Source organism: Trichomonas vaginalis, chromosome IV (assembly GCF_026262505.1).
Source record: "Trichomonas vaginalis G3 chromosome IV, whole genome shotgun sequence".
Taxonomy (NCBI): Eukaryota; Parabasalia; order Trichomonadida; family Trichomonadidae; genus Trichomonas; species Trichomonas vaginalis.
Window position 1 is genome coordinate 6,954,478 of NC_067206.1, and position 26,526 is coordinate 6,981,003.

At 35.4% G+C, this 26,526-nt stretch overlaps 17 protein-coding genes and 4 pseudogenes across 21 annotated transcripts, besides 4 other annotated features; 9 read left to right on the forward strand and 12 right to left on the reverse strand.

Annotated features, from left to right (window-relative positions):
• Positions 1-12,645: part of a mobile genetic element that runs on past the window's edge.
• Positions 976-1,524, reverse strand: TVAGG3_0044580 (HNH endonuclease family; the record flags this gene model as incomplete). The annotated part of the gene is made up of 1 exon (XM_051220838.1): positions 976-1,524. One exon carries the CDS (start codon positions 1,522-1,524, stop codon positions 976-978), a length of 549 nt encoding a protein of 182 aa, XP_051105824.1.
• Positions 2,063-2,279, reverse strand: TVAGG3_0044590 (uncharacterized protein; the record flags this gene model as incomplete). Its single annotated transcript, XM_051220839.1, has 1 exon — positions 2,063-2,279. A coding segment is annotated over one exon (217 nt), but the record flags the coding sequence as incomplete, so codon positions are not given.
• TVAGG3_0044600 (uncharacterized protein) lies at positions 2,321-2,593 on the reverse strand (the record flags this gene model as incomplete). The annotated part of the gene is made up of 1 exon (XM_051220840.1): positions 2,321-2,593. A coding segment is annotated over one exon (273 nt), but the record flags the coding sequence as incomplete, so codon positions are not given.
• TVAGG3_0044610 (uncharacterized protein) lies at positions 2,943-3,557 on the forward strand (the record flags this gene model as incomplete). The annotated part of the gene is made up of 1 exon (XM_051220841.1): positions 2,943-3,557. One exon carries the CDS (start codon positions 2,943-2,945, stop codon positions 3,555-3,557), a length of 615 nt encoding a protein of 204 aa, XP_051105827.1.
• Positions 3,593-3,786, reverse strand: TVAGG3_0044620 (uncharacterized protein; the record flags this gene model as incomplete). Its single annotated transcript, XM_051220842.1, has 1 exon — positions 3,593-3,786. A coding segment is annotated over one exon (194 nt), but the record flags the coding sequence as incomplete, so codon positions are not given.
• TVAGG3_0044630 (uncharacterized protein) lies at positions 4,521-5,318 on the reverse strand (the record flags this gene model as incomplete). Its single annotated transcript, XM_051220843.1, has 1 exon — positions 4,521-5,318. The coding sequence occupies one exon, from the start codon at positions 5,316-5,318 to the stop codon at positions 4,521-4,523; it is 798 nt and encodes a 265-aa protein (XP_051105829.1).
• TVAGG3_0044640 (protein of unknown function, DUF4106 family) lies at positions 5,323-5,859 on the reverse strand (the record flags this gene model as incomplete). Its single annotated transcript, XM_051220844.1, has 1 exon — positions 5,323-5,859. The coding sequence occupies one exon, from the start codon at positions 5,857-5,859 to the stop codon at positions 5,323-5,325; it is 537 nt and encodes a 178-aa protein (XP_051105830.1).
• Positions 6,236-6,646, reverse strand: TVAGG3_0044650 (protein of unknown function, DUF4106 family; the record flags this gene model as incomplete). Its single annotated transcript, XM_051220845.1, has 1 exon — positions 6,236-6,646. The coding sequence occupies one exon, from the start codon at positions 6,644-6,646 to the stop codon at positions 6,236-6,238; it is 411 nt and encodes a 136-aa protein (XP_051105831.1).
• TVAGG3_0044660 lies at positions 10,358-11,182 on the reverse strand (annotated as a pseudogene). Its single transcript has one exon. A coding segment is annotated over exon 1 (825 nt).
• TVAGG3_0044670 lies at positions 11,989-12,539 on the forward strand (annotated as a pseudogene). The gene has a single exon. A coding segment is annotated over exon 1 (551 nt).
• Positions 12,567-12,645: a terminal%2Cinverted (terminal inverted repeat of Maverick-3 transposon ID:TVAGG3_0044510).
• Positions 12,646-14,100: 1,455 nt separating this feature from the next.
• Positions 14,101-14,553: a terminal%2Cinverted (terminal inverted repeat of Maverick-1A transposon ID:TVAGG3_0044680).
• Positions 14,101-26,526: part of a mobile genetic element that runs on past the window's edge.
• TVAGG3_0044690 (protein of unknown function, DUF4107 family) lies at positions 14,554-15,081 on the reverse strand (the record flags this gene model as incomplete). Its single annotated transcript, XM_001292995.1, has 1 exon — positions 14,554-15,081. One exon carries the CDS (start codon positions 15,079-15,081, stop codon positions 14,554-14,556), a length of 528 nt encoding a protein of 175 aa, XP_001292996.1.
• Positions 15,307-16,188, reverse strand: TVAGG3_0044700 (uncharacterized protein; the record flags this gene model as incomplete). Its single annotated transcript, XM_051220846.1, has 1 exon — positions 15,307-16,188. One exon carries the CDS (start codon positions 16,186-16,188, stop codon positions 15,307-15,309), a length of 882 nt encoding a protein of 293 aa, XP_051105832.1.
• On the forward strand, positions 16,238-17,092 carry TVAGG3_0044710 (protein of unknown function, DUF4106 family; the record flags this gene model as incomplete). Its single annotated transcript, XM_051220847.1, has 1 exon — positions 16,238-17,092. One exon carries the CDS (start codon positions 16,238-16,240, stop codon positions 17,090-17,092), a length of 855 nt encoding a protein of 284 aa, XP_051105833.1.
• Positions 18,333-19,101, reverse strand: TVAGG3_0044720 (uncharacterized protein; the record flags this gene model as incomplete). The annotated part of the gene is made up of 1 exon (XM_051220848.1): positions 18,333-19,101. A coding segment is annotated over one exon (769 nt), but the record flags the coding sequence as incomplete, so codon positions are not given.
• Positions 19,119-19,923, forward strand: TVAGG3_0044730 (organellar and viral DNA polymerase type B; the record flags this gene model as incomplete). The annotated part of the gene is made up of 1 exon (XM_051220849.1): positions 19,119-19,923. A coding segment is annotated over one exon (805 nt), but the record flags the coding sequence as incomplete, so codon positions are not given.
• Positions 20,139-20,967, forward strand: TVAGG3_0044740 (uncharacterized protein; the record flags this gene model as incomplete). The annotated part of the gene is made up of 1 exon (XM_051220850.1): positions 20,139-20,967. A coding segment is annotated over one exon (829 nt), but the record flags the coding sequence as incomplete, so codon positions are not given.
• TVAGG3_0044750 lies at positions 21,081-22,301 on the forward strand (annotated as a pseudogene). Its single transcript has one exon. A coding segment is annotated over exon 1 (1,221 nt).
• Positions 22,342-22,889, forward strand: TVAGG3_0044760 (integrase core domain containing protein family; the record flags this gene model as incomplete). Its single annotated transcript, XM_051220851.1, has 1 exon — positions 22,342-22,889. A coding segment is annotated over one exon (548 nt), but the record flags the coding sequence as incomplete, so codon positions are not given.
• Positions 24,792-25,136, forward strand: TVAGG3_0044770 (organellar and viral DNA polymerase type B; the record flags this gene model as incomplete). The annotated part of the gene is made up of 1 exon (XM_051220852.1): positions 24,792-25,136. One exon carries the CDS (start codon positions 24,792-24,794, stop codon positions 25,134-25,136), a length of 345 nt encoding a protein of 114 aa, XP_051105838.1.
• On the forward strand, positions 25,360-25,713 carry TVAGG3_0044780 (KilA, N-terminal/APSES-type HTH, DNA-binding family; the record flags this gene model as incomplete). The annotated part of the gene is made up of 1 exon (XM_051220853.1): positions 25,360-25,713. One exon carries the CDS (start codon positions 25,360-25,362, stop codon positions 25,711-25,713), a length of 354 nt encoding a protein of 117 aa, XP_051105839.1.
• Positions 26,030-26,504, reverse strand: TVAGG3_0044790 (annotated as a pseudogene). Its single transcript has one exon. A coding segment is annotated over exon 1 (475 nt).

The window sequence follows — 26,526 nt, forward strand, 5'->3', positions numbered from 1 at the left end:
AAATCCCAAACTTGCAATGACACTCAAATTGCTTATGAATTCGACATGGGGATATTCCATTAAGAAACCTCAAGAGATGAAGAGTAAACATTATGAGAAGGTCGACAACTTTGTTGAAAGGTTTTCTCCTTTTGTTTTGAAGTACGAATTCACTCAAGGTCAAAGTGGCTTAGTAACCACATTAAAACCTATTGTCGAACATTGGTCTTACCCTCAGTTCGCAAAGGCAGTCCTTGACAACTACAACAAATTCTTCTCCGAAGTCAAATCGAAAGTTGTGGTTTACTATGAGAACATTGACGCACTCATGACGAACGAAGAAGGGTACAACAAACTCATTGAAATGGGTTTAGTCGGTGAGAAGATGGGTCAATTCAAATTGGACAAAATTTTCACCGAAGTTCATGTCCTCTCCAAGCGTAAGTACTGGGGCATACTTGAAGACGGCACAGAAATAAAACATTGCATGAAATAAAAAATTTTTATATTCCTTCCTAGCTAATTTCCGTTTAATTTCATGGTCGCCCTCGGAGTCTTTGAATCGGACAGGTCGAGTTACACCATTCTTGGTCTCAAACTCATATATAACCTGTTTGTCTGTATTTTCGTCGACTATGGCACGAGACACGAACATTGACCAAACGGACAAAAAGTGTCATTTCGGATGGTCACGCAGCCAATCGCATTCGAGCACTTCGAAGAAGCCTTACGTTCCAAGGGAGAGGGTGTCTGGTGCAAGGCAGAGGTCATGAAACTCTACGAGCAGTACATCCTCAATGCCGGAGGACAAATCGTCCTTGGATTGGCAATTCTACCAACTCCTCTGGGACGACCTCCTACGCAACTGGGATAACGAAAGAGTCCAATTCAAAGGTCGGGAACTAATTTTGCAAATTACCCTTAATTTAACATACTTATCCAACTAAACACCTAAATTTACTTGGGGTTTCCCCCTAAAATAAAATTTTTTTACTCTTAGAACCACTCGAGGTTCTCCTTACGGTTGTTGAGCTTGTCACCGTCAATGTGTCTGACCCTCGACTTCTTGTCTGGATTTGGAACCCATTGCATACCGACAAGCCTTCCCATGGAAACTGAACCGTAATTCCGAAGGTTAAGGTTCAAGTGTCCCAAGTTGTTGAGGACTGGGGTAAGAACCTTGCCTGTCGCCTTGTTGCGGATTTGGTATGGGTAGGGTTGGGAAATTTCGTAAGCGTCATCGACAACAAGGGTTGCCCAAACTTCCTTTTCTTCGTGTTTCTCTTCTTCTTCTTCCTCTTCTTCCTCTTCTTTGATAATACCTTCGGCAATTCTGTGTTCACGAAGTACGGTGTTGCATGTTCTGTCCTTTCCGAGTACCTTCCAGATGGCGTCTATCTCTTCGAAGAAACGGTAGATGAGTCTGGCAAGGTCTCGGTTCTCTCTCTCGTAATTGCGCAAGGTTTCCGTGAAATTGTTCAGGACTTTCTCATTGGAAGCTTGGTTCATGAGGACATTGGCTTTGAGATTGGTTATCTCTTCCATAAGACTACTTTGGAGAGTCTTAATAGTGTTTGTCAGATGAGCTTTCAATTGGGCAATTTGAATTTGAACTGGGCGCTTGTCTGGCAACCTTGAAAGGACATCTGCCATTGAGTTTGGCTTCGGTGCTTGTTCGGACATCGAAAAAATGAAGTGGTTTGAGAATGGCGGTTTTACTTCAAAAAGCTTGTTATGACAGTTATGTCATACAACAAGTTTAAAATAATATCTTGTTCTTCTTCTGAACGTTTGTTGTCTCTTCCGATAAAAGTTTGGAACATGAGAATCAAAAAACGTTTTTTGAGATTGCGGAAGAGTTCAGGCAAACGTTCATATTCCGGATATGTTGGGAGCAGTTCGAAACATCTGAGCTGACTTTCGGACAAAATTGGGACAATGTCAACAAATTCATCTTTGGTCGGACTGCTTGAAGGTAAGTCCCTTACATGTAAGTAGCTCTGGTAAAGTCTTCTCATTTCTGCTAACTTTTGGAGTATAGCTTCGTAGTTTAGAAGTTTTAATTTTAATTGTCTTATTCCACTCTTGACATCTAAACGGTAACTATCCATGAGGTCAAGAGTAGCTTTGGTAGCTTTAAGTGGAGCTATCTGTTCCTTGACCTCTGCAATTTTGGTTGCAATTGTGATTTGAGCTCCTTCAAGTTCGCCGTCTATGTCGTTCTCAACGTCTTCAACGATGGCTTGAAACTCTTCATCGGTCCATTCAGATTGGTGTGGGACGAATTTAACTTGCTTCATTCAAAAAATGAAAAAAATGTTTTTACTCTAAACGTTAAGGTTTACAGTACTGGTTGGATGTCGCCTTCACAGGTTATGTAGAACGGCTGACCCGAGAAGTGAAGGAGAGACTGAATTGCCAATTTCATATGGGGTAGGGGGTTCTCCTTGTTTGGTATTTTTATCCAAGGACGTTTGTTTAGGAACTTAACAAGAGCTTCTCTTTTGGCGTCCTTTATGCCATCGTAGGCTGTCCCGTCTGGTATTTGAATTGGAATTCCAGTCGAAGTCTCGAGCTGAAGTGTAGACCTTCCAGAAATAGTGGTGAACTTGACCTTGGGCTTCATGACCCTGCGCAAGTAGTCTTTTACGCAGTCGTTAATTTCAATTAGGTAAATTGCCTCGTCAAATCCTTCTGGTATTCCGAGTCCTTCCATCCGACAGGAAAATATTTTCCCGACAACTGGAAAAAATTTTCCGGACAAAGGGAAAAATTTTTCCTTCCGACAGGAAGAACTCTTCCAGTTGTCCGTCCGTAAACCATTCAAATTTTCGAAAATTGAGAACTTTTTGGTCGAACTTCAGAAAAAGTTTTTCCTTCCAACAGAAAAAGTTCTTCCTTCCGACAGAAAAAGTTCTTCCTTCCGACAGGAAAAATTTTTCCTTCCGACAGGACACAAACGGATGACTGACGTTCCTCTTCCTGAATGCCTTCCAAAGCCAGAAGAACCGAAAGCTGCAGAACCACAACAGTCTCCTCAGCAACCTCAGTTCCAGCAAGTACCTCCACCAAATTACTACCAATTTCCATCTCAAGGTTACTACCAATTTCCACCTCAAGGTTACTACCCACCACAAGGCTTCCCGAACTACCCTCCTCCTCAGCCTATGCCTTACTTCCCCAACCCTTGGATGTTCCAGCAAGCTCCACCCCAGCAATTCCAATCTCAATCCAAATCGAAGAGAGACCAAGAGTTCGAAGAAGGTCTGAACCGTTTACGCAAAGATTATGCCACAGCCCCTATGGAAGACGACAGGCTTTCAGTCTCTTCCCTCAAATCGACCGATTCGACTCGTACCACAGATTCAGTTCGTGACCGTGACGACTACCTCAAGCAGTCTGAGAGACTCTTCATCCTACAATCATTTACAGTTGGAGCTCTCAAGAACATGCGCAATTACGAAGGTCAGACACCAGCTGGAGACCGCAAAACAGACGTACTCGCAAGAGCCGTCCAGCTCGTCAAAACAAAGACTGAGATAGTCGACTTCATTCTTGCAGCTTGCCCATACAAGTAAAAAAATAAACAATTACGAGTTAAACTTTTTATTCTTTCTTTTCTGAGTTGTTTAGAGCTGGTTTCTCTTGTAGGAACCTTTCGTACTCTTCCATGGTCATGTAATTGCGAATTTTGTACGCAATTCCAGGTTCGTTGTTTTTGAACCTTACGTATGTAACGCTTCCATCCTCCTCAGGGAAGTAAGCTGCTAACATCTGACCAAGTTTTCTCGGTGACTCGGAGCTCATAAAAATGTCACTTTTTAAACGTTAAGTTTTTAGTCTTAATTTACCCTTTGTTTACCCTTTGTTTGTCAAGACTTCTTCGTAATGAGTGTAAAGGACCCAAAAATAATGTTTAGGTGAAGAGGTGAGATCTCACCTGTTTTTTCACCTCTTTTTCACCTCTTGAATTTTCATGAATTTTCCCGAAATAAAAAATAAAGTTAGTTTTATTTTATTTATTTTGTATAAAAGATATGATTTCAGGGATTTTTTTGACGAAGTGTCAACCTTCACTTCGTCAAAAAATAACAGTTATCTAATGAAAAAGTGTCATTTTTTTGTATTTTTTTGTATGTAAGATATGATTTCAGGGATTTTTTTGACGAAGTGTCAACCTTCACTTCGTCAAAAAATAACAGTTATCTAATGAAAAAGTGTCATTTTTTTGTATTTTTTTGTATGTAAGATATGATTTCAGGGATTTTTTTGACGAAGTGTCAACCTTCACTTCGTGTCATAATGTAAAAATAACGTTTACCATGTAAAACGCTTATAAAATAACTGGGGTAGAAAAGAGGGTAGAAATGAGGTTAGATCTAACCATCTACCCTAAAATATATTTTTGCTGAAAAATGACCAAATTTCATGAATGCTTGCTTCCCTCGAAATGGACACATATTTCTGAATGCTTGGAAGTCATAAAAATCTGAAACATCTATTCTGTACATTTTTATAAAAATAAAAAAAAATATTTTTTTTTATTCTTGACTTTGTTGTTGCATTTGTTGCATTTGTTGTTCTTGAGCTATTTGTTGTTGAAGTTGTTCTTGTAATACAATACTTTCACCAGTTGCATCTTCCAATTCGAAACTTTCTGCCGTCATTGACAAATACATAGGACATAAAAGTTTTACAGGAACAAAGTTTGCGTCAACTAATGTCAACGTTATACTTGCCAAAGTGTTTGAGTTCACTAAGGTTGAAAATTCTGCATTCGAATGAACAATAGGCAAACCAGCAGAGAATGTGTTATTTATACGCATAAGTATCTTTTGGTCATAATAGTTTCTGTCGACATTCGAATAACACTTTGAACCTAAGTTTGAAACAATATATAAAATAGGTGTGCTTAAAGTCAACGGAACAGACAAACCTTGTATGACACCTTTTCCTGTTATAGGAAACTGTTGGTAGTAAAAACCAGATATAAGTTTTGTATTATAGCTCATATTGTTTATAGTAAACTCAGTCGGACATCCAAACATAATGAAACCTGCTCTAGTTGCAGCACATGTTACACCCGTCCTTAAAGTATTAAATAAGTCAACAAAACCTGTTGGTGGTATATCTGAGTAAGTATCTTCAAAGGAGTATTTTTTACCATTCACAACAATAAAGTCTTCTGGTGTCAAAAGAGCAAAACAGGCTTTAGTCGTCATTGTGTTTAAAGTTAGTTTACAATACCGTCCTTGAGGACTTTGTAAGTTTGTTGTTATAGAATTATATGACTCAGGGTTTTTAGTCGTAATAGTATAAACCATTATATCTTCTGCCATTTACTTAGCAAATAAATTTTAATGAAATGTTGTGGTCGTCAAATATTTTTATGACGTCTGGGAAACTATACTTTAAGTTCAACGTTTCACCTCCTTTCATAACGTATATCTTGTCAATGACATTATATGAAACACCACAGCAACTAATGTCGGGTTCTATTTCTTTGATGTTTATATCGTCTGCCTCTGTCAAAAGTTTCAATAGTTCTTTCAAGACTTCATGAGGTGCAATGACATATGAGTTCACTTTTACAGGGTTGTGTTCGACCAAGTTTAACATTATACTTAAAGCCTGACAAATCTTCTCCTGAGTTTGAAGTTTGTCTTTCAGTTGTTGGTAGTCGTTTCGAATATCTGCAACAGAACTTAAGTCTCTGCTAACTTCAGGATATGTTGGTTGTTCTTTTACAGGAACAATTGTTATACCATCTTCGTCTTCGTATGGTTTCCCCACTTCAACATCTCTGTCTTTGACATTGACAACAACACTTTGACTGTTTGTTTGAGTTGGTGAATTTAACTTCACATCTGCCACCGCCATTAAACCTTTTGAAACACTCACGCTTCTATTTTTCGGAAATGACATTTTACTTAGAATAAAAAGATGGACGTATTCGAGTATCTCTTCGAATTGAAGCAGAACAAAGTTTACACACACAAACAATACAAATACATTGACAGAATAGTTCTTTATACAAACAATGGTAAATGTTATAGAATAGCAATATTTGCTGAACCAAAATATTTCCATAAAGCAAAGAAAGTTGGTATAACTGAAATGGTGAAAGTTCTTGAAGCAGACAAAAATATAACTTCAAAACTTACAGATATTTCTAAAGGAAAGTTTATAATACAATATTATGTCAAAACTGGCGTACTGTCAATATTTGACGGAGAGAAGTCAGTTCAAGAACAACTTACTGACCTGCTGCCAAAATCTGCTCGATGGAAGCTGTCGTTATGCCAATCTGAGGAGCCCCAGCAGGTTTCATCGAACGAATCTTCAAAAGAGCATCTTCCGTGAAAAGTGCTATTGGTTTTGTAAACTTCTTTGCTCTCAGTTCATCTGGACCGTCTCTGTCACCAGTATATTGTATTTGTACAGTACCAACAGTTGAAATACCACCCATAAAGTCTTCTGAGTCAGCAAATGGAATGCCAAGCCAAAAGTTTGAACGGTCTCCATTTGTATATTGAGTTTTTTGACCTCCTGTATGAGTCCATACTTTCACATATGGCATAATAGAACTTTGCATTTCAGGGTTAATGGTTGTTGTGAAGTTGTTGTTAAAGTTCATAGCATCTAATGTCAAGTTGTATGACCTCATATCTTCAACTGTAGAATATTCTTCTCTTGGATAATATTTGCCATCTATGTTTATATGATATTTAATACCGGGGTTGTAGAAACAAGAATAGTCATTTATAGTTCGTCTGAACAGTACAAACATAGTATCTGCATGTTTCATTGCAGTTGTTAAAGCAATATCTGTTCTTGCACCTGGTCAGCACTTTGGTTTCCAACTTCACCTGCAAAGTCTTTGACAGATATTTGGTGTATAGGGAACATAAGTGGAACTGCAATATATTTGGCAGCTAAAGCATTTGAAATATCTGGGTCCAACATATAGACTGCAAGTCTGCTTTCTATTCTTGCATTCAAACTTTTCGCATGTAAACTTAACTGGGTCCCAAGCAGTTCCAGCAGCATTGAAATAATAGTTTACTTCATTGTTGAAGTTTGAGAAACCAAAGTCTAAGTCAACTTTGTCTTTGCAAAAGTCACAGAACTTGGCTCCACCAGTTCCAGCTACAGTAATTGCTGAATGGGGTCTTGTGTTGGTGCAATGACTAAGTTATTTTTGCTTGGAGTAAGTTCAATAGAAATTTTTCCTGCCCAGTTTGGCAAGTATCTTAAAAACCTGAAGATGAGGAAAGATGACAAAGGAACTCTAAGTTTCAGTTTTACTTTAGTGGCAGCAGTTCCATCTGAACCAGAAAGGTTAACATAAACTCCTGGAACGTTAGGGTCAAGTCTTCTTATTTTCTCATATTTGCATACTGGTCTGTTTGTTCTCTAGCTTGTGGTTGTACTGAGTTTCTCAAAGCGAACCATTCATAGTTTTGCCCATGTTACTGTTTGAACTAAGTCAGAGTTAGAATATATCTTATATCCCATGAAAACTTCTGGAGCATATTGGTATCCGACATAGAAAATTCCATTGCAACCTTTCTTGTCAGACAACTTGGCAGAAGGTTTTATTTCAATGTCTTGTTCCACGTATAAGAATGAGTTGTCAATAGAAATAATATGAAACATGTCGCAAGCAATATCTACTGTTGTTGAAGAACCTTCTCCAAACTCACCTACGTTTCCATAAGAAACAGCAGTTGTATATTCGTAAGTTCCAGGAACTATTTCTGACCTTCTAATGGCTGTCGCATTCGTTATACCATTCGGAAACATTTCCGTTCATGGCATCCAAAACTGTTGGCGTTATATTCTGAGCGGCGTACATTTCATATGGGTAAAAATATAGAATAGTTGAATTATGTGTCATAATAGAACCCACTCGTACCAAGCTTTACTTTCTTCCTGACTGAGTTTTTAACTCTTCTTTTTCCTTCATTGCCACTACTTTCACTAGATGAAGTTACTTCTCACTACTTTCACTTTGTTCTACCTCTTCTCTTCTTCTTTGGTGTCGCTTTTGGTAACTTGCCCTCTGCTTCAAGTTGTTGCATCTTTGCCTCATGTTCACCTAGTATGTTGTAAATTTTCCATGTCCTTTTTGCCTTTGGGCTCTGGTCGCCCATCTCAGGTAACCTATATCCTAGAAAGATTTTGTCATAGTTTGTATTTGAGTCTTCGCGTATTGTTTGCATGACTCTTTCCTGAGTTTCCGGTTCAAGCTCTTCAAATATAGCTTGTCCATATGGAATAAGCTCGTTTCCAAATATATGTTTTTGTAGCCATTCTGGTTTTCTTTCCATGTTACCAATAATATCTTTTGTGAATGGGAAAGCTTTTTACCAATGTTTCAGTCTTGCGTCATTTATTTCTGTAGTTGGTTTTATTTTTGTCAAGGAACATGTTTTTCAATACTAACATTTCATTTGGTACTGTCCATTTGAGTTTTCTTAAATATTCATCCCTTCTCAGTTTCATTGTCTGCAAAGTAAGTTTTATGACATTTTGTAAACTTTCGTTTGCAAGGTCATGTACAATAGGTTCTCTTCCTTCTATCTCCCTAACTTTCTTTCTAAACTCTTCACCAAATATACCATCTCTATGGTTCTGTGTAGTTCTTTTGAGATAAATGTTCTAGAACGTCAGGTGTTATATTCCATCAGCCATGTTCATTTCATACTGGTCCAAAAATATCTGCATGTTTCAATATCTTTCAATGGCATTAAAGCCGCGCTGAAAATACCAGCTATATCTGGTTCATCATTCACTTCCATTGCGTCTACAACTTTCTTGGAATTGAGGTTGTAAGTTTATGAACCACCTATCCGGATTAGCTTTATGACCCCATCTCATTGTAGTTCCATAGTCTGCAGAAACAAAAGTAGGTTTGTTTCCATATTGGTTAGGTTCTGAATGAACTTTAAACAATGTTTCATTTCTATATGTTTTGTTGAAATTTAACCTTTTATTTTCACCGAGTTCAGCCAAGATTGAACGTTATATGGTCGTAAGTAAAAAAGGATTGTTGTATTTGCGTACATTTTCTTTCAGTACTTCCATTCTATGCTGAATATTTCATCTTGATGTTGGAGTCTTTTGTATGTCGGCGAACATTTTTCGATATTCTTCTACTATGTCAGCTGAATTTTTTCTTAGACTCTTGGAAAGATCCATATTCCCCGCATACACTTGTTGAGGGTCAAGATTTTTCGGCTGTTCCAAATCTTCATCTAGTTCTGTGAAGTTAGTTTCCAAAGGAGGGACTTGTTCGTTTCCTTCTGGCTCTTCTAGCTGTTGTTGCTGAACTATTTCTTCCATGTCTGGTTGTATCTGAACTTCTTCCTGTGGAGTTCTTGTACCTCATCTGCTGGCATTTCATATATTCCGAGACCGTTTTTTAAAAAGTTCCCTATCTAAGTCATCCGGACTCATAAACCTTTCTTTTTTCGTTCCGTCTCTATTTTTTACGCGTTTCATGAAGATAGTTGAATTATCATTTATCTCTGACACCAAATATTCTCGGAGTAAATTCATCCATGTCATTTGGATGATATGCTATTAAATCATATCCCTTAGCGAGCTGTATTTTCCAGGTTTGAATTATATCCCATTTGGTGCTGAACCATAAAGCTAAATAGGTTCGGGTCAGTATTCCTTCCTTGAACTTTCTAATAGCTTCTTTATATCTGTCACTAAAGTCAAGAGTATCTGGGTAACCATAGTCTTCCTTAAGCATTTTTAAAGAATTCTTGGTTTCCTTGTTCTCTACTTCTTTATGTCCTTGCTCTGTTTGTGGTTGTTGCTGTGCAGTGTTTTGAACTGTTGGTTGTGGTGCAGTGTTTTGAACTGTTGGTTGTGGTGCTGGATTTTGAACTGTTGGTTGTGGTGCAGTGTTTGAACTGTTGGTTTTGGTGCATGCCTGTGTCTGTGTCCATGTGACGATGTAAATGTTTTAGGTAGTCCTGGTGCAGGTGCTTCTCTTGGAGGGTTTGGTGGTATATAAGTTCCACCAGCTGGCACATATGTTCCATCTGCAGCATAATGTCCTACCTGACTTTTCGTTTTTAAGAAAGCATTTACTAGGTCTGTTTTGGTCTGTTGTAACTCTTTTTCTTGACTTTCCACAACAGTTGCTCTAACGGCGTCATAGGCACTTTGAACTGCCTGTCTCGTTGCTGCATCTGTTATTTTCGTCATATTTTGTGCTACTTCTCTTAACTCGTTGTCGAAACCTTCAGACTTCAGTTTCTTTCCAGATGAGAAGTCGTTCACTAGTTTCACCTTACTATGAAGAGCTTCGAAGGCGTTCTTAAAGTCAGCATTCATTAAAGCTTCATTTGAACTGTCTTCATCCGCTTGTATTTTTGTCCTTATTGACCCTATAAGTTGGGCTGCTTTGGCGTTGGCTTGGGCATCTAACCAGTCATTATTAGCTTTTATATATTCTGCGCTTTTCATTGCCTTTTGCATGGCTGCGTCGTTATTTTTACTTTCTTGTGCTAAGTTTTCATACTGTACGGTTTGGTTTTGCAACTGTAAAAGTTTTTCTGCCTTTACATTTGCTTCAACTTCTTTTTTATACTCATCGCTATCCATATATGTCTTCAGGGCTTTTTGTTTTATTTCTTCATCTTTCAGTACTTTATATTGAGTAGTATGGTTTTTCAAATTTATAACATCTTGTTCCATTTTTGCTACTTCTGCTGCTTTTTCTGACACTTTTTTCGCATATTCCTCTGTACTTAGTTCTTTCAGTTGTTCTTCTTTCTTCTTTTTCTCTACGTTTAACTCATTGAGTTTCTTTGTGTGTCTGTCATATTCTAGTTTCTTTTCGTTTTCACTTATTTGTTTCTGTATGTCTATGTTTGACTTTTTTGACATCTGTTATTTGATTTTTGAGTGAACTCAAATTCATTTGACTTTGAGGGTTATAAGCTGTTCCGTCTGCAGCTCCACCATAGCCTGCCATTTTCGCTAAAAGTGCCGCTCTTAAACCTCCACTCTGTGCACCAATAACTCGGTTTAAAAGCATAGGGTTGCTTGACATTTGTTGCAACATAGTGGGGTCATTCATAATTTGTTGTTGCAACTGTTGTTGTGGTGTTAGTTTTACTATTGGATGTTTCAATGCTCCCTTCCTCTTACGTATATTCTTACGTAGCTTACGTGGCATTTTAAGTGAAGTAAAAAACGGTTTTTGACAGATGTTTATATGACACTTTTTGTTCAGCACAAAAAACTACTCGTCAAAGTGTTGTCAGTTTTGTAAAATAACCGTCCTATCTCATTCTATAAGGAGAAAAGGCTTCTCAAAGTATACTTCCTTGGAACGCCTGTAACTTTTCCTGTAGCGACGATAGACCCTTACTTGTCCGGACAAAGTTATACTATTTTGAGTGCTCTACAAAAAAGTCAACAGCGACGACTCTCAAAAACCGTTGTGTAAAAAGTTTTACCGTTGGACAAAAAAGTATATATAGAAAACAAAAAACGTTTATAGTTCATTCAATATTTGAGATGGAACGGTTTGCCAACGGTAACTATTAAATAAACTAAAAAAATAGAGGGGTTACCGTTGACAAAAACCGTTTATTTCAAATATTTAAATATCTGTCTTTTTTTGGTCAGTTCATTTTTTATCTAATGGAAGCCAATGCTGTTAACCACAATTCAAACATTAACAATTCTCAACCGCTAACCAAAGCCAAAGCCCCACAACCTCCAAGAACCGGCACAGCGGTTAGAATAACCACCAAAAAGTCTAACAGCGAATTAAGAGAAATTCTTCAACAAATTTGCTCTAAATATCTCAAAGACGCCGAAGAAAACACACAACCAGACGCTACATACAATACTCAGTTCTGTGAAGTTCTGAACAAAGCAATTGCTAGTTCAATTGAACTTACTAAGACAATTCCAAGTCCAATTGAGCTTAGCGATGTCTTAGTTCAGTATTTTCCAACATTTACTAAGCTTATAATGTTGAGAACTTTATACCAAGTTCGTCAAAATCTTCCTCGTAACATCCAACGGTCATTCGACAAGAGAATTGCCGAATTCCAAGTCTTTAGTTACGGATATGACGAAGATGAATACGTTGACGAGTTCGGAGACAACTGTACAAAATGGTTTGAATGTTATACGACAACACAATTTGAAATTCGACTTTCTCGAATTCAACGCAGCAAACCATTCATATCATTGCTCTTTACCTTTCCGAACAACAACAAGACCTCGCAGATGGAGATGTTGTTACTGTCGTCATGAAAACTCCTGAACAATTCGGAAAAAAGAAGTCTCTAATTGCCAAATTCGTTCCAGGACATCAGCTTTTCCAACGCACAGAAGTCTTCTGTATTCCTGGAACTAAGTTCTTTGTCAGGAGCGAACTCAAAGAAAGATATAATGTGTCATTCAATTACACATTATATAATGTTTTCGACCCAGAAGAAGGCTTCTTCCCAGAAGCAATGGAGGAAGAAGAAGAGGAGGAGGAAATACAAAACTCTATCCAAGAAGAGTCCTCCTAATTCACACCAGAAGACTAACAATTTTCCGAATAAAAACTTCATTTATACTAAACATCTTCGGGGCTAGAGGGCACGAAGTGCCTGGAAGCCCCACTACCTTTTTTTTGAAATCGACAAAAAAATTGGAAATTTAATTTCCGAAATCGAAATTATTGTTGTGCATGAAAAATAGCGTGACTTCACTTTTGACAAAAAGTGACACTATTTCTGATGGTTTTGTCATTTATTTGTCAGATTTATAAATGGATAATAATGCTGTAAATCAGATATTAATTAAAAATATTTAAGATTTATGTTCGAATTGAAAAGCAAAATGATATTTTTTTAATTGAAAAACGTTAATATCTGATATTTTGAAGTTTGTAATATTTGTTAGTATCTTAAATTATTGAATGCATACGTTTTTTATGTTCTCAATTTTAAAAAATTGTGAAGAATTTAGTTTTTTGGAGATGGATGTTTAATATTTGTGAGTGAGAATGCAAGCAGGAGTTTGGTACTTTAAGGCTAGGTTGAGATAGATTTCCCATATATATTATCTGTGAATATATTGTTTGAAAATTCAAGATATAAAAATATATTATCAAAAAATTTTATATTTTTAAATACAATAGAGTGGAAGTATAGGACGATGAGATAGCAATGATATATTTTATAATGGGAGGTAATCTGAAGATAAGTAGCAAATTTTATGCGATTTTGATTGGGAGTTGGAGGGTGTGAGTACTATAGCATGTAATAGTATCTCACACCCTCCAATTCTTCCTATGGCGCCGAAAAATTTTTGGTGAAAATGCGACGACATTTCACCAAAAATTTTCGGCGCCATATAGAGAACTATAGTCTGCGAGGTACTGATTCTATCTATGTACCTCGCAGACCATAGTTCTCAGCCAAAATGGCTAAAAAATTGGGGTGCAATGTAAAAAATTGCACCCAATTTTTAGCCATTTTGGCTAAGAATTGGAGGGTGTGAGTACTATAGCATGTAATAGTATCTCACACCCTCCAATTCTTCCTATGGCGCCGAAAAATTTTTGGTGAAATGCGACGACATTTCACCAAAAATTTTCGGCGCCATATAGAGAACTATAGTCTGCGAGGTACTGATTCTATCTATGTACCTCGCAGACCATAGTTCTCAGCCAAAATGTCAAAAATTTCGGAAATTCGAAATAATTTTTTTTGAGAAAAAATTAACCGTTTAACATTGCCAAAAATCTAAAAAACTCACAATTTTTTTTAAATTGATAACCCTCAAACCGTTTCCAATATATGATAATGTAAAAGTTAAAACATTCAAGTATTTAAGTATTTCTTTAAAATATTAAGTTTTTTATTTTTCCAATAAAATTCTAATATCAAATATTTTTATTTAACGATTAATTTTATTTATATTTTTATAGTTTTTTTTTAAGAAAAAATATTGTTAGGGTTTTATGGATTTTCAATTAATATACAAGATAATTCATGAATGTATATATTTCCAAGTTTTTAAGGATGCAACACTTTACATTTGTAAACTATCAAAAATGAAGTCACGCTATTTTTCATGCATTACACAAAAGTATTGCAACTCTTCCCATTGCTGTGCTTCACACAATAGTTCATATTCTTCAGTATCGCTGCTGTCGCTCCAATCGTCAGAGTCAAAGTCACTGTCAAAATAAATGTTAGTAAGTTTTGACAAAGCTAATGAAACACGCTTACCGTTTGTATCGTATGCTTGTATAAACTTTCCATTCTTCATTCCTTCATAAACGCTCAAACTAACTTTACCCTTTCTCCCTCGTATCTGATAGAATGTATTTTCACGAGGAACGAAGAACAAATTCTTGAACTCATGACCGTTGTAGTTTGTTATCTCAATAGTTTTCGTCATTTATATAAAAATAAAATAAAAAATAAACTTAAAAATAAATGATATTACTACCCTCACACGTATGAAAACATAGCACAAAAATAAATTTAGGTGAAGTGGTGAGATCTCACCTCTTTTTTCACCCTGTTGAATTCATTGCTTTATAACTCTCTTCCTTGGTTTCTTTTTAGTTGCTTTCTTCACGTCTGTCTCCAACTTGACTGTCTTTCTTCTTCGGCCGTAATGATACCAGTTACTTCCACCAGTCAATGGGTCAAATGGTCTTTCGTAAGGGTTTCCATACATTCCATAGGGACCATACGGAAGAACTACTGGTGGAGAAGAAACATTTTCTTTAGTTCCATCGACTCTATTTAAATGCATTGTTTCACCTTTCATCTGGTCATTAAAGTCTTTTGCGTGTTTTGCAAACTCATCGTCCTTTCCTAAAGCATTTTCTGACTCAGTCGCAACCAAATTGGATGCTTTATTTATGAGCCCTATTTTATTTAATCTTAACTTCTTTGCAACCCAGCCTCCAATCTTTCCTTTATTTGCATCTAATGTCTTTGAAACCCTTCCTCCACTCATTTTATTTACTGCGTCATAAGCTCCAAGTGCTTTTGCTCCAAATGCTAATGCTTTTGTTCCCATTGCGCCTAAAGCTGCCCAAGCTACCATTTACCCCATATTAAAATCATCTCTCTTCAATATTATCTCATAAAAGTTCTCGTTACTGGAGAAAGTCAATGAAACATAAACATTCTCACGGGCTTCGCCCTCATCGCTTTGCGGTCTATCTAACTTCTTTCTTATCTCATCTATTCTCAATAAAATGTCTGAACAATTGCTAACATCTTCTACAACAGTTATTTCATCATGAATGACCTTCAAGAACAAGCTCATTTAATATGCTATTAAAATCATCTCAATAATGAGTCCATCCTTTCCATCTTTAGGTAGCACAACATCTTTCATTGAAGAAGGTTCGACAAGTCTTATGTTAAACTTACTGACAAAGTTTGTTATACTATAATGCTTCGGCGGCGAATACATATAGTTTGAAAGACATAATATAGATTTTTCAGCAAATTCACTTATACTGGATTTTATAACAATGTTCTCACGAGACCAAATGCCACCAATTGAAAAACTTGTAAGCAATCCTGCTGAACCTTCTACTGTAAACGTCGATGGTAACATTCCACGAAGGTCATCTATTGACATCGTTGAGTCACTGTATTTAAATATTTTCTTAAAGCAATCGTCATTATCTAACCATGCAATAGCTTTGAAGTTTTCATTCGAATATACATCTGCTTCATTAAATGTAAAACCTGACTTCTTTGCAGAGATGACTTTAAAATCTATTGAGTTTGTTTCAAAATTATATGCTATGGTAACTTCTGAAGGTAATGGGTGTCCTTCTGCTATAAGTTGTTCTTTCACTACCGTTTGAAGCTTTGTGTTAAAAACTTTCATGTCATCTCCTGTGTCTAGGTTCACATACACAGCAACAGGAAAACTATCTTGCTTCTTTGTTTCATCATTATACCTCAAAACATTAAAGTTCTTCAATAATATTGTCCTTCCTGCTGGAATACTTCGAACCTGTCTGATTTCAATAGCTTTCTCACCTCCTACATACTCTACCCAGTGTCTTGGATATTCATAAGTATACTGACTTTCTTGAATTTTGGTAGGTTTCATCATAACGTGTTCATAGTATATCTTTATACTCTTGTCAGTTAGACTCGGTGCTATGTTCTGAATATTTCTGACTTGCATTTTTAATGGAGATAAAATGAAGCATTTAATACATGACGTAGATGAAGACATGAATGAAACCACAGATAAACTTAACTCTTCTCTCATTCTTCCTTTCAGCAAAGATTATGAGTTCTGTTCAAATGGTGTGTATTTCTATTGTGGAAAGATGGGGTCAGGAAAGACATTCAACCTCATTCGTCATATACTCATAACAGAACGTTTAGGAAACGACTCTTACTATGACCAAATCATTATATCAGCAACTTCAGACTCTATGGACTCAACAGCGAAAACATTTATGTCAAAAGTTCAAGCCTCTGTCGTTAAAGTTCCAGACAGTGAACTCATTGAATTTCTTCAACGTTACATTCGACGTAAGAGGAAATATTATGCCATCGTTGAATTTATACAATCAGGAATGCAAAAGACTTCTGAGGAGATGGAAAGAATTATTGACAAACACCACTTACGTCAATACTCAGGAGTTTACGATATGAAACGACTGACAAACTACATTCTATCAAAACTTTCAAAATACCCCTTCAAAAAGTATCCTTCAAACACTTTATTAGTTTGTGATGATTTCGCTGGTAAAGGTTTAGTGTCAAAGCCTGACTCACCATTAGCTAACATCATAACTAAAGTCAGACATTACCACTTAACTGTAGCAATACTTATGCAAACATGGCGTTTTCTTGCTTTAAACATAAAACGTCTCATAACTGACTTCGTTATCTTTCAAGGTTTCTCACGCTATGATATTGAACTCATTTGGAAACAGTCAGGTATAACATTACCTTTTGAAGAAATTTGGGAAGCATATAAGTCTCTCATCTCTCCTCGTTCATACCTTGAGATTCATATCATGACTAATACCATTAAAGTCAAAAATATTCCATGGGAACGACCAACATTGTTTTAAAGTTTAACCTTCAATTGACTGATGGTAAACAAATTCCATGCATCTCTGTCGCCATTTCTGTTAATATTTTTGCTGTCATTCATATCATTCACTTCCCCATCCGTTAGCTTTTGAGGATATGCGTTAGAATAGCTGTTCTTAAATGAAGGCTTTTCACCTTTGAGAGCATAAACTCTATAACTTTCTGCATACTTTATGTTTGAACCTCCTGAGCCATCATTGACATAAATTTTTATAGGCTTCCACCCTTTGTTCATATTCCTGCTTCTTCCCTTTGCTCTTTTGTTCAGTAGTTCTACATCTTTATACACAGCTCCTGTCTCAGTGAATTCAACAATATTTTCATTCGTTAGCTTTACATTCAAACCCTTGTCGAGTATATTGTTCATTTCATACATATAAAAGGTTTTTATTCTATATGAAATGAGAAGCAAATCCATCTTAGCTGGTGCCGTTAATGTTCCAATTGAACCAACATCAAATGTTGACTCACGAACGACAAACAATATTGTCATAAAGAACTATAGTTCGGAGTGTTTGAAAGAAAAAGAACCAGAGCTGAAATCCGTGAATTTAAACAGCTTCAAACGCTAACGCTACATCAGATGTTAAGTTAGAGTATCCACCACTGGACCAAATTCTTTCAAGAGAAGCCAACGACAACCCTTACATAAATGTTCAAACAAATCCTTCAGATAACGTAGACCATTACCTTCTTCAGTTATACCAAACAATTTTACTCAAAGACGATAAGAAGCTTTTGATAAATCTTATAAGTAAGAACCAAATAATTCTAACAAAGGAGGACCTTGAAAATGTTATATCACGAATAACAGGAAAGCAATGTGTCATTGACTATCTCGACCCTGAAATCGAATGCTGTGGTCAAACGCCAATATTCATGAAAATAGGTAACATCCGCATCATTGAAACACCAGGAACTACAGGAGTTGAGTTTAAGTATAAATATTCGAACGAGTATACAAAACTATCTACTGACTATAAGCTTTGTTTGAAATATGTTTTAGTAAATTAAAGCAACTTATAGTATCTATCCAAAACTTCTTCAACAGTATCGAACTCATCTTCATAATGCAAACCTAATCTTATTGACTTGGTGCAGTTTTCACTAACACAATATTTTTCTGTTCTCTTGACTGACATAACTAACTCATTTGTTTCATCAAACAGCAACAACCAAAGTTCATGACCTAATACATAACATTCATACTTTATATTTTTAGCTCTGAGTTCTCTTGTAAGCTGTTGCATTTAATATTTTCTAAAAAGTCAACTTCAACAGTCATTCGCACTGGTGCCTTCAGTTCTACAGGCTCTCCTTGAAAGTCAACAAGTCTGAATTGCATGTCTTTCAAATTATGAGGACTAATGCGAACCCATTTACCTAAATGAGTTGCTATGACAGGAACGTTTGGAATGAACATTGAATTGACTGCATAACAGAAGGATTTATATTCTACTGAACCTTTACTATTAACTCCTGAAATACCTGTGACATTAGCTATTTTTGACTCAATGTACAAACAATTACCATAACATACGTATGGAACAGATTTCATCTCAATCGTTTTGTCAACACTTTTCAAAGGAAATGTCATATGGTATGCTCCCAAAAGAAGTTGTACTCTATGACTCATTCTTGGTATCTTAAACTCCTTCGCATAACTGAACTTCAAAACTCCTGCAATAAGTTTAACATTCATTAAGTTTTCTTCGTTATCCTTGTTTATTGTAGTATTTATGAGAGCATTTAACACTCCAGCTAATGTTTCCATCTTATATTCTACATTATTGTGAAATCTTATTTCGTGCTTCTTTCCATCTATTTCAAGCTCCATGAAATCTGTTTCATCTGTTATAACGAATGAAGCGATAGTATTGAAGTCAACCATTCTGAATGCAAGCGCCTCATTCTGTAGACCTAAGTTTGTTTGTAGCTTTACTGTCCCGTATTCGTTTGGGTCTGTACTTTGCAAATAGAACAACATTTTATTCTCATTAAAATATGAGTATAGCTGCATATGCGTATGAAGCTGACAGAGCTAAACGTTTATATTTTGGTCAATACTCTCTCACACTTACTGACAAATATATTGTTATCAGTGATGGAAATACCGAGAAATACATAACATGGAAGGACTATGAAAAGTTTGACCCTATTTTAACTCCATGTACTATGCCATTCATTGTAAATGGTGAAGTTGTCATGAAGAACGACACAACAGTATATAAGTCTGTATATGAAGCGTTAGAATATATGTTGAATTATAATCCCGAAAGATTTGACCCAAGCACTACACCATGTGCAATGCCTTTTATTAAGGACGGTGAAATCGTAAGAGTTCCGGATTCAACGGTTTACACAGCTGTTCAAAACAGTTTACAAAACATTTTAGCGAATATCTTTAATTCAGAAACTACAGAAATAAAATTACCATATATAACAGATGCTAAAGAAATTAAATCAAAAACGACAACATTATTTACGTCACTTAATGATTTAATGACTTATATCATTAATATTCCTGCACCAACTACAGCATTTGATCCAAACTCGACGGTTTGCAGTGTACCTTTCATAAATGACAGTTCATTAATTACTTTAAGGGATTCGACAGTAAATGAATCATTAAAGGCGTCATTAATGAAAATCATTGATTTTAATTCATTCACGAATACATATAATTCATTCATTAATGTTTCATATGCTTCTAAAGAAGGTGAGCCAAAAACTATCAATAAAGCGGTGTATGAAATAAAAGCATCAACGACGAAATTGAATTCGTTAACTTTTGACGGTGATAGTTTCGTTAATGACATAACATCGGGGAAAACAATTTTAACGAAAGAATACTTAAAATCTCATGTTAGTGAGTTCGTTGAAATTGAAAAAGAAGGTGGAATTAAGTTCGATCCACTGAATTTCATTTTCAGCTTAGCGAATGCGGGTGTTAGTTTCGCTGAATGGACAACTATACAGAGTGAAATAAATGCAATATGGACGTTTTTGGGGTCAAAAGCGGGAATGGGTGAGCTTGTAAATGCTGCAAGAACATTAGGTGAAACAGGAAATTTTGTAGATGGTTTTAAAAGACTTGTTTCAAATGTTTTAACAAACACAAAGAAATTATTTAGATATACCGTACATAACGGACGGATTTTCGAACAGATAGCAACAAACCCTCCGGTTATGGCTGCGTTGATGATGGTTAGAGATATAAAACCACGTAACGACGGGAACGAAGAACATGAACAACAGGATACTGGTCGGGTTATTCGAGACATTAAAAACGTGTATCCTGAAGTTATTGATTTATTTAGAGGAGTTAATGATTCAATTTCAAAACATTCTATAACCCTCGATGAAGAGAATAAATTAACAGATTATATATTCGTCATTATTGCAGAATTAATGAAGAGAATAAATGAAAAAGGAATTGGTGATATCATTAATGTCAGCGATGTAATGATGAAAAGAAATTTTGACTCATTATTTACAAAACCGAAAACAGAATATAGTCTTTATGACGTAATTACCGAATTAATGAAAAAGATTAATGATAATAAGAGTTCTGGCGGAAGAGTTGAATTAGAAGTGAATGATGTTAATGAGAAATTAGCCGAAAAAGCAGACAAAAATGAGCTTTTAGCTCTGAGTGATAAAGTCAAGAACCACGTTCATTATATAACTTCAGACGAACAGATTATAACGGACTACCATGGATATTTAACACGAAGTGATGAAGTGAAGACGGAAGATGTTAATGAAAGAAGATATAAATACATTCGTGCTAAAGGTTATGACATAAGCTGTACTGTACAGTATGACACGGGTAAAGCACCAGAAGCATTTAGTTATAACGATGAAATTTATGCCTCTACTTTCTCTGTTAAAGGTGTATTAGTTGAACCAAGATTTACTTTGAGAGTTAAGTCAAAAATAACGTTTGAAGATGCTATTAAAAGTAAAGCTGACAAAGTTGAACTGAAGCAATGAACAAAGTTTTGAAATCTCATAAACACAACATCTCCGATATAAATGAACTTCAAGCTACATTAGACAGTAAAGCGACAAGAACCATACACATAAATCCTTCACTACTGTTAGAGCAGACGACATAATATTGAACTATACCCTTGGTTCAAGTGCACCATTAGAAAATCCAAGTACAAGCGTAAAAGATACACTAAACTCCTTAAATAACAAATGTATGAACATTGAAGGTCATGTCAGAAACTTTGAAACACATGAACTACCAGCAATGTTAGATAAAAAAGCAGATAAAAACATACACATAACTCCTTCTCAACTGTTGCTATAGAAAGTATTGAAGGAACGGTTGGCGGAACTGGTGGGAATGCATTATATTATAAACCTCCTAACTTTCCACAAGGTTTAACATCGAATGAAAACATAACAACGAAGAAAGAAATTAGCTGTAAAAATGTTTATGTCATGGACGATGAAAATAATGTTAAATTCACTGCTCAAGATTTATATGATAATAAAGCTGACAAGAACCATACACATAAATCCTTCACTACTGTTAGAGCAGACGACATAATATTGAACTATACCCTTGGTTCAAGTGCACCATTAGAAAATCCAAGTACAAGCGTAAAAGATACTCTTAACAATTTAGATAACAGTTGCAGGAATATCGAAGATCATGCCAGAAACTTTGAAGCATATGAACTACCAACAATGTTAGATAAGAAAGCAGACAAAACAGAGCTTCAAACATTAAAGACAGAAATACTTCAAACATTATATCCTATAGGCTCTATTTATACGTCAATAAACTCAACAAATCCATCAACAGTTTTAGGTTTTGGTACGTGGAAGCAGATTGTAGATAAATTCTTATACTGTGCTAGATATTCAAAGCAAACAGGAGGTTCGAAGAAAATTAAAGAAGCAAACCTTCCACCGCACACTCATACAGGAACGACAAACTTTTCTGGCGACCATAGCCACTCATTAAGAGACCACCCATTATACAACTCAGAATATGAAGCTGGCCATGACGTTTTATCTCCAGACTATAACAATTCAGCAAAAAAGACTTTTCGACCAACTGAACCAGGAGGAAATCATGTCCATACTTTCACAACAAATCCAACAGGCTCGGGTGCAGATTATATGCCACCATTTGTGACTGTATTCGCATGGTACCGCGTTCAATGAACGCGCTTGAGCCTAGAATAAAATCTTTAACTTTACATAAATGAGCTTGAAAGAAGTATTCGAACAACATCCATGGAGGTCATTTAAGAAGTTCAATGAAGCAGCAAAAAGTTGGGGATTTACTAACAGAGCTGAAGTTAAAAAGTTCTTTGACAAAAATGTTGTACATCAAACAAAAATAAACCCTTACGACTACTTTTTACCAATTTACTCCAACACTCCTGACGCATACCAATTTGACACTCTCATTCAAAGCAGAAAAGGAGGACATAAACCATTCCTCATCTTCATTAATGTTAACACTCGCAAAGCTTTTGCGTATATAATGAGGAATAAAGGAACTCGTGAAGTGTTAAGAGTTTTACAAAAGTTTGTAGCAGAACATAGCCCAAGTACTTTAACATCAGACCAAGACAGTGCATACCTCAGCAATGAAATCACAGATTTTCTCATGAAGCATAACATAACTCACTACACTACTGAAGACCATAACCATAACATACTCGGTATCATTAACCGCTTCATAAGAACGCTCAGAGATTTAAACCAAGAGCGAGACTTTACCGAAGAAACAATGAAACATTTTCTCGAAGTATATAATTCCTCAACACATTCTACAACAGGACATACACCAAATTCAATTGACACAACAACAAGAAGAAAAGTATATACAAAAGAAACGAAGTCAAACACAAAATATCAGAAATTCAACACAATTTACCCTCATTCCTGGTACAAAAAGTTCGTGTAGTTCTTGACGACAAAACCGTTGACAAAAGAAACGTTTAAGGTTAAGTCGAAATTATTATATCGTAGACTCTACGCAAGGTAATGGATATCTTATAAAAGCTGCTGACGACTCCATAGCGTTTTACCCTCGTCATAAATTAGTCGAAAGTAGTAATGGCAAACTTGCTGAAATCATTGACGAAGCAAAGCGAGGAGTGGTTATTGAAATACTTGGCTATAACACAAACGATGACACTTATAAAGTAAGATATGAAGGAGGGCGTTGAAGATGTTATACCATCTAAGAACTTGAGAGAGTCGAAGCCAACACATCTGGGACCATTAGAGCGGAGTACTGGAAAGACAAAAATATGCCAGAAAGAATAAGAAAATTCTTCTAAACTTTTTCATTAGATGTAAATCAGACAAAAAATATATTTTAGGTGAAGAGGTGAGATTTCACCTAATTTCTCACCTCCTTTTTCACCTCCTTTTTCACCTGTTTTCTCACCTGTTTTCTCACCGCTTAGCGGCTCAGATTGCTTTTGCTTTCTCGTGAATTTTCATGAATTTCCTTAAGATAGAAAAAATAAAGTTAGTTTTATTTTTATTTATTTTTTTATTGCAATGACATATATAAATCTGAGGAGTTTAAGACTTACGATAACTTTGTTTCATTAGTTGCTGAATGTGTGTGGCAGATAAGAGATAAAGATAAAAGATGTAAAATATGGAATGGACAAATAAAACCAACAACTTTTGAGTTAAAGAAAACCATTGACGCCTTAGTTGTTCTAGCAGGTCAAATTTCAATGTATAACGCAAAAATGAATCCGCAATGTTCAAAATGTAAAGCAGCAATGAGGAAATATAACTACTCACTAAAAGAGATAGAACGTATGAGAAACGACTATGCTGACTTAAAGAAAGAAGTAGAGAAACCAGCAGAAGATAAAATGGACATGTTAGCATTTCTGAACAAAAACTATCCAACAGCTGACGATTTCCTTCTATCTGACGTCAAGAAGAAGTATAAAGAAACTTTCGGCATTGTTAAAATTTTGACATACTGACAGAAGAAATAGAAGCTACGAAATTGTTTAGAATTTCAAATATACATCGTACAATTCATGTAAAACGCTTATAAAATAACTGGGGTGAAAAATTAGGTGAGAAAACTGGTGAAATCTCACCTCTTCACCTAAAATATATTTTTATTGAATTCAGCAAACAAAATTCTGAGTAAAATAATTTTTAGGGCATGTGTCAAACCGTTGAGTTTTCACAAAATTTAAAAAATAACGTTTACCATGTAAAACGCTTATAAAATAACTGGGGTGAAAAAATAGGTGAGAAAACAGGTGAAATCTCACCTCTTCACCTAAAATATATTTTTATTGAATTCAGCAACAAAAATCATGAATTTTCCTTAAGATAAAAAAAACGCTAATTTTTTTCTAAGAAAAATTTTTATTTTGTATGTAAAGACAGTAATGACAAACATTGAGTTTGAAAACAGTTAGAAAGATAGACAATGACACCAAAGTGGTTAGAATAGGTGATTTAAACGTAAGATACTCAAAGAAATACAACAAATATTCTTTGTCAGACATTATATCTCCATCTGGAAAGAAAACAAACGACTGGGTTAGAAATGCTTCAACTCAGAAAATTTTGACAAGAAATCCTGAGCTTATGATATCAGTAGCATTTCATGGAACAAGAGCATATCTTATAGACAAAAGTCTTAGACCAATAGTTTTGTTATGGATTGACCCAGTTGTTGGATATAATTTCATAACATATGGTTCATTCGACTCAGAACGTTGCAGTGAAGGCTTACTTTACATCGTTCAGAAACCGAAGGACTTCAATACAAAGAGATATAAGATAGGAAGAACATATAATATAACTCAAAGATATGACAGTACAGTCAATAGAGTCAAGGTTGTGTTCGTTAATGATATGAGAGCTGCTGAAACAGAACTGCTTGAAGTTTTTGAGAAAATGTATGGTGCTCCCATGAAAGGTAAAGAAACGTTTGATGTAGATGAGATAGATAAAGCTATAAAATTATTTGACGAAGTTGCTGAAAAATACATGTAAAGCGTTTATTTTTGGTCTTTTGTGAAAGTCAGAAAATAAAGTTAGTTTTATTTTTATTTATTTTTTTATTTTGTATGTAAAGACAGTAATATCAACATCAGAGAACACAACAACTGCTATCGTTCATGAAGCCATAAATGAAGAATATGAATACATACAATATAACAAACAACTTCGCCTCATTCGTTCGGTCAAAGATGACATGTACCAAATGCAAGTATTAATGAATGCTCTTCGTTCTACAAAGCAAGCATATCATTGGTTTGAAAACCAACAGACAAAAGAACTTTTAGAAGAATTTCCTCATATGATTGCTTCCCTCGGAAAACCGAGAGAAGAGATTCCGTATGAAAATCGCAAGAATTTGGCTCCTGGTTTGAAAGGATATTATGTTCATAGACTTTTAGTAAATGCTGTAGCAATGTGGGCTTCACCTCGTTATGCTTGTTATATTTTCATGATGTTAGATGAACTATATAAAGCAGAACGTGGAGAGATGGAAAAGAAACTTCAAGCAAAAGATGAAGTCATTGAATCCAAAGACAAAAGCATACAGAAAAGAATAATAAGTATATGATATATACTGAAGAGTTGGAGAAAGAAGAAGATAAAGATATGGTTATGTTGCATTTAGTCAGAAGAAACAACAAGAGCTTTTATGACCTTGCTAAGATTTACAAATCTGACAGAAACTGGTTCTATCGTGAAAACTTACCGATTTCAATGACACCGAATGAGCAAATAAAGAAATTGTCAAAAGTACTCTTCCTCAAACACACTATGACATCAAAGGTTGCACAATACTTACATTCAAAGAAGACTTACCATTACTGAAGGAAAAAATAACAGAATATTTCGATAACTTCAAAGAGAAGAATAAAAAATATTTTTGCTTAAATGACGTCAGGGTCAATTTCTTCAACCATTTCACTTTCTTCGTCAATGTCAAATAGAAGCTTCTTCAACCTTTGGTAAGAATTTCTGTATAACATCTTTGTTCGTTATTGTCTTCAGAGATGAAGGATAATATTTCACATTTGTTTCACCCTTCTTATATTCTTTCTGTTCGGAAAGATTCATAGCAATACTGAAGAAGTCAATGTTAGAGTTCTTTATGAGAGTATAATGAGTATCTTTGACATTCACGAAGAAACTCTTTTGTTTCAAAACTACTGCTAACTCTTGTGAAGTATAACGTTTGCGGTCAATGACAATAGCTAATGGTCTGACATACTGACCAAACTTAGATTCTTTCACAAACTTCTTGTTAAAGATAACATTAACGTTTGAAGCACCATTGAACTCATTCTTGATGGCAGTAGCGAGAGCATTGTATGAAAAGAACTTGCAATCTTGCATGTGTTTCATTAAAATAAAAATATTAAATTAT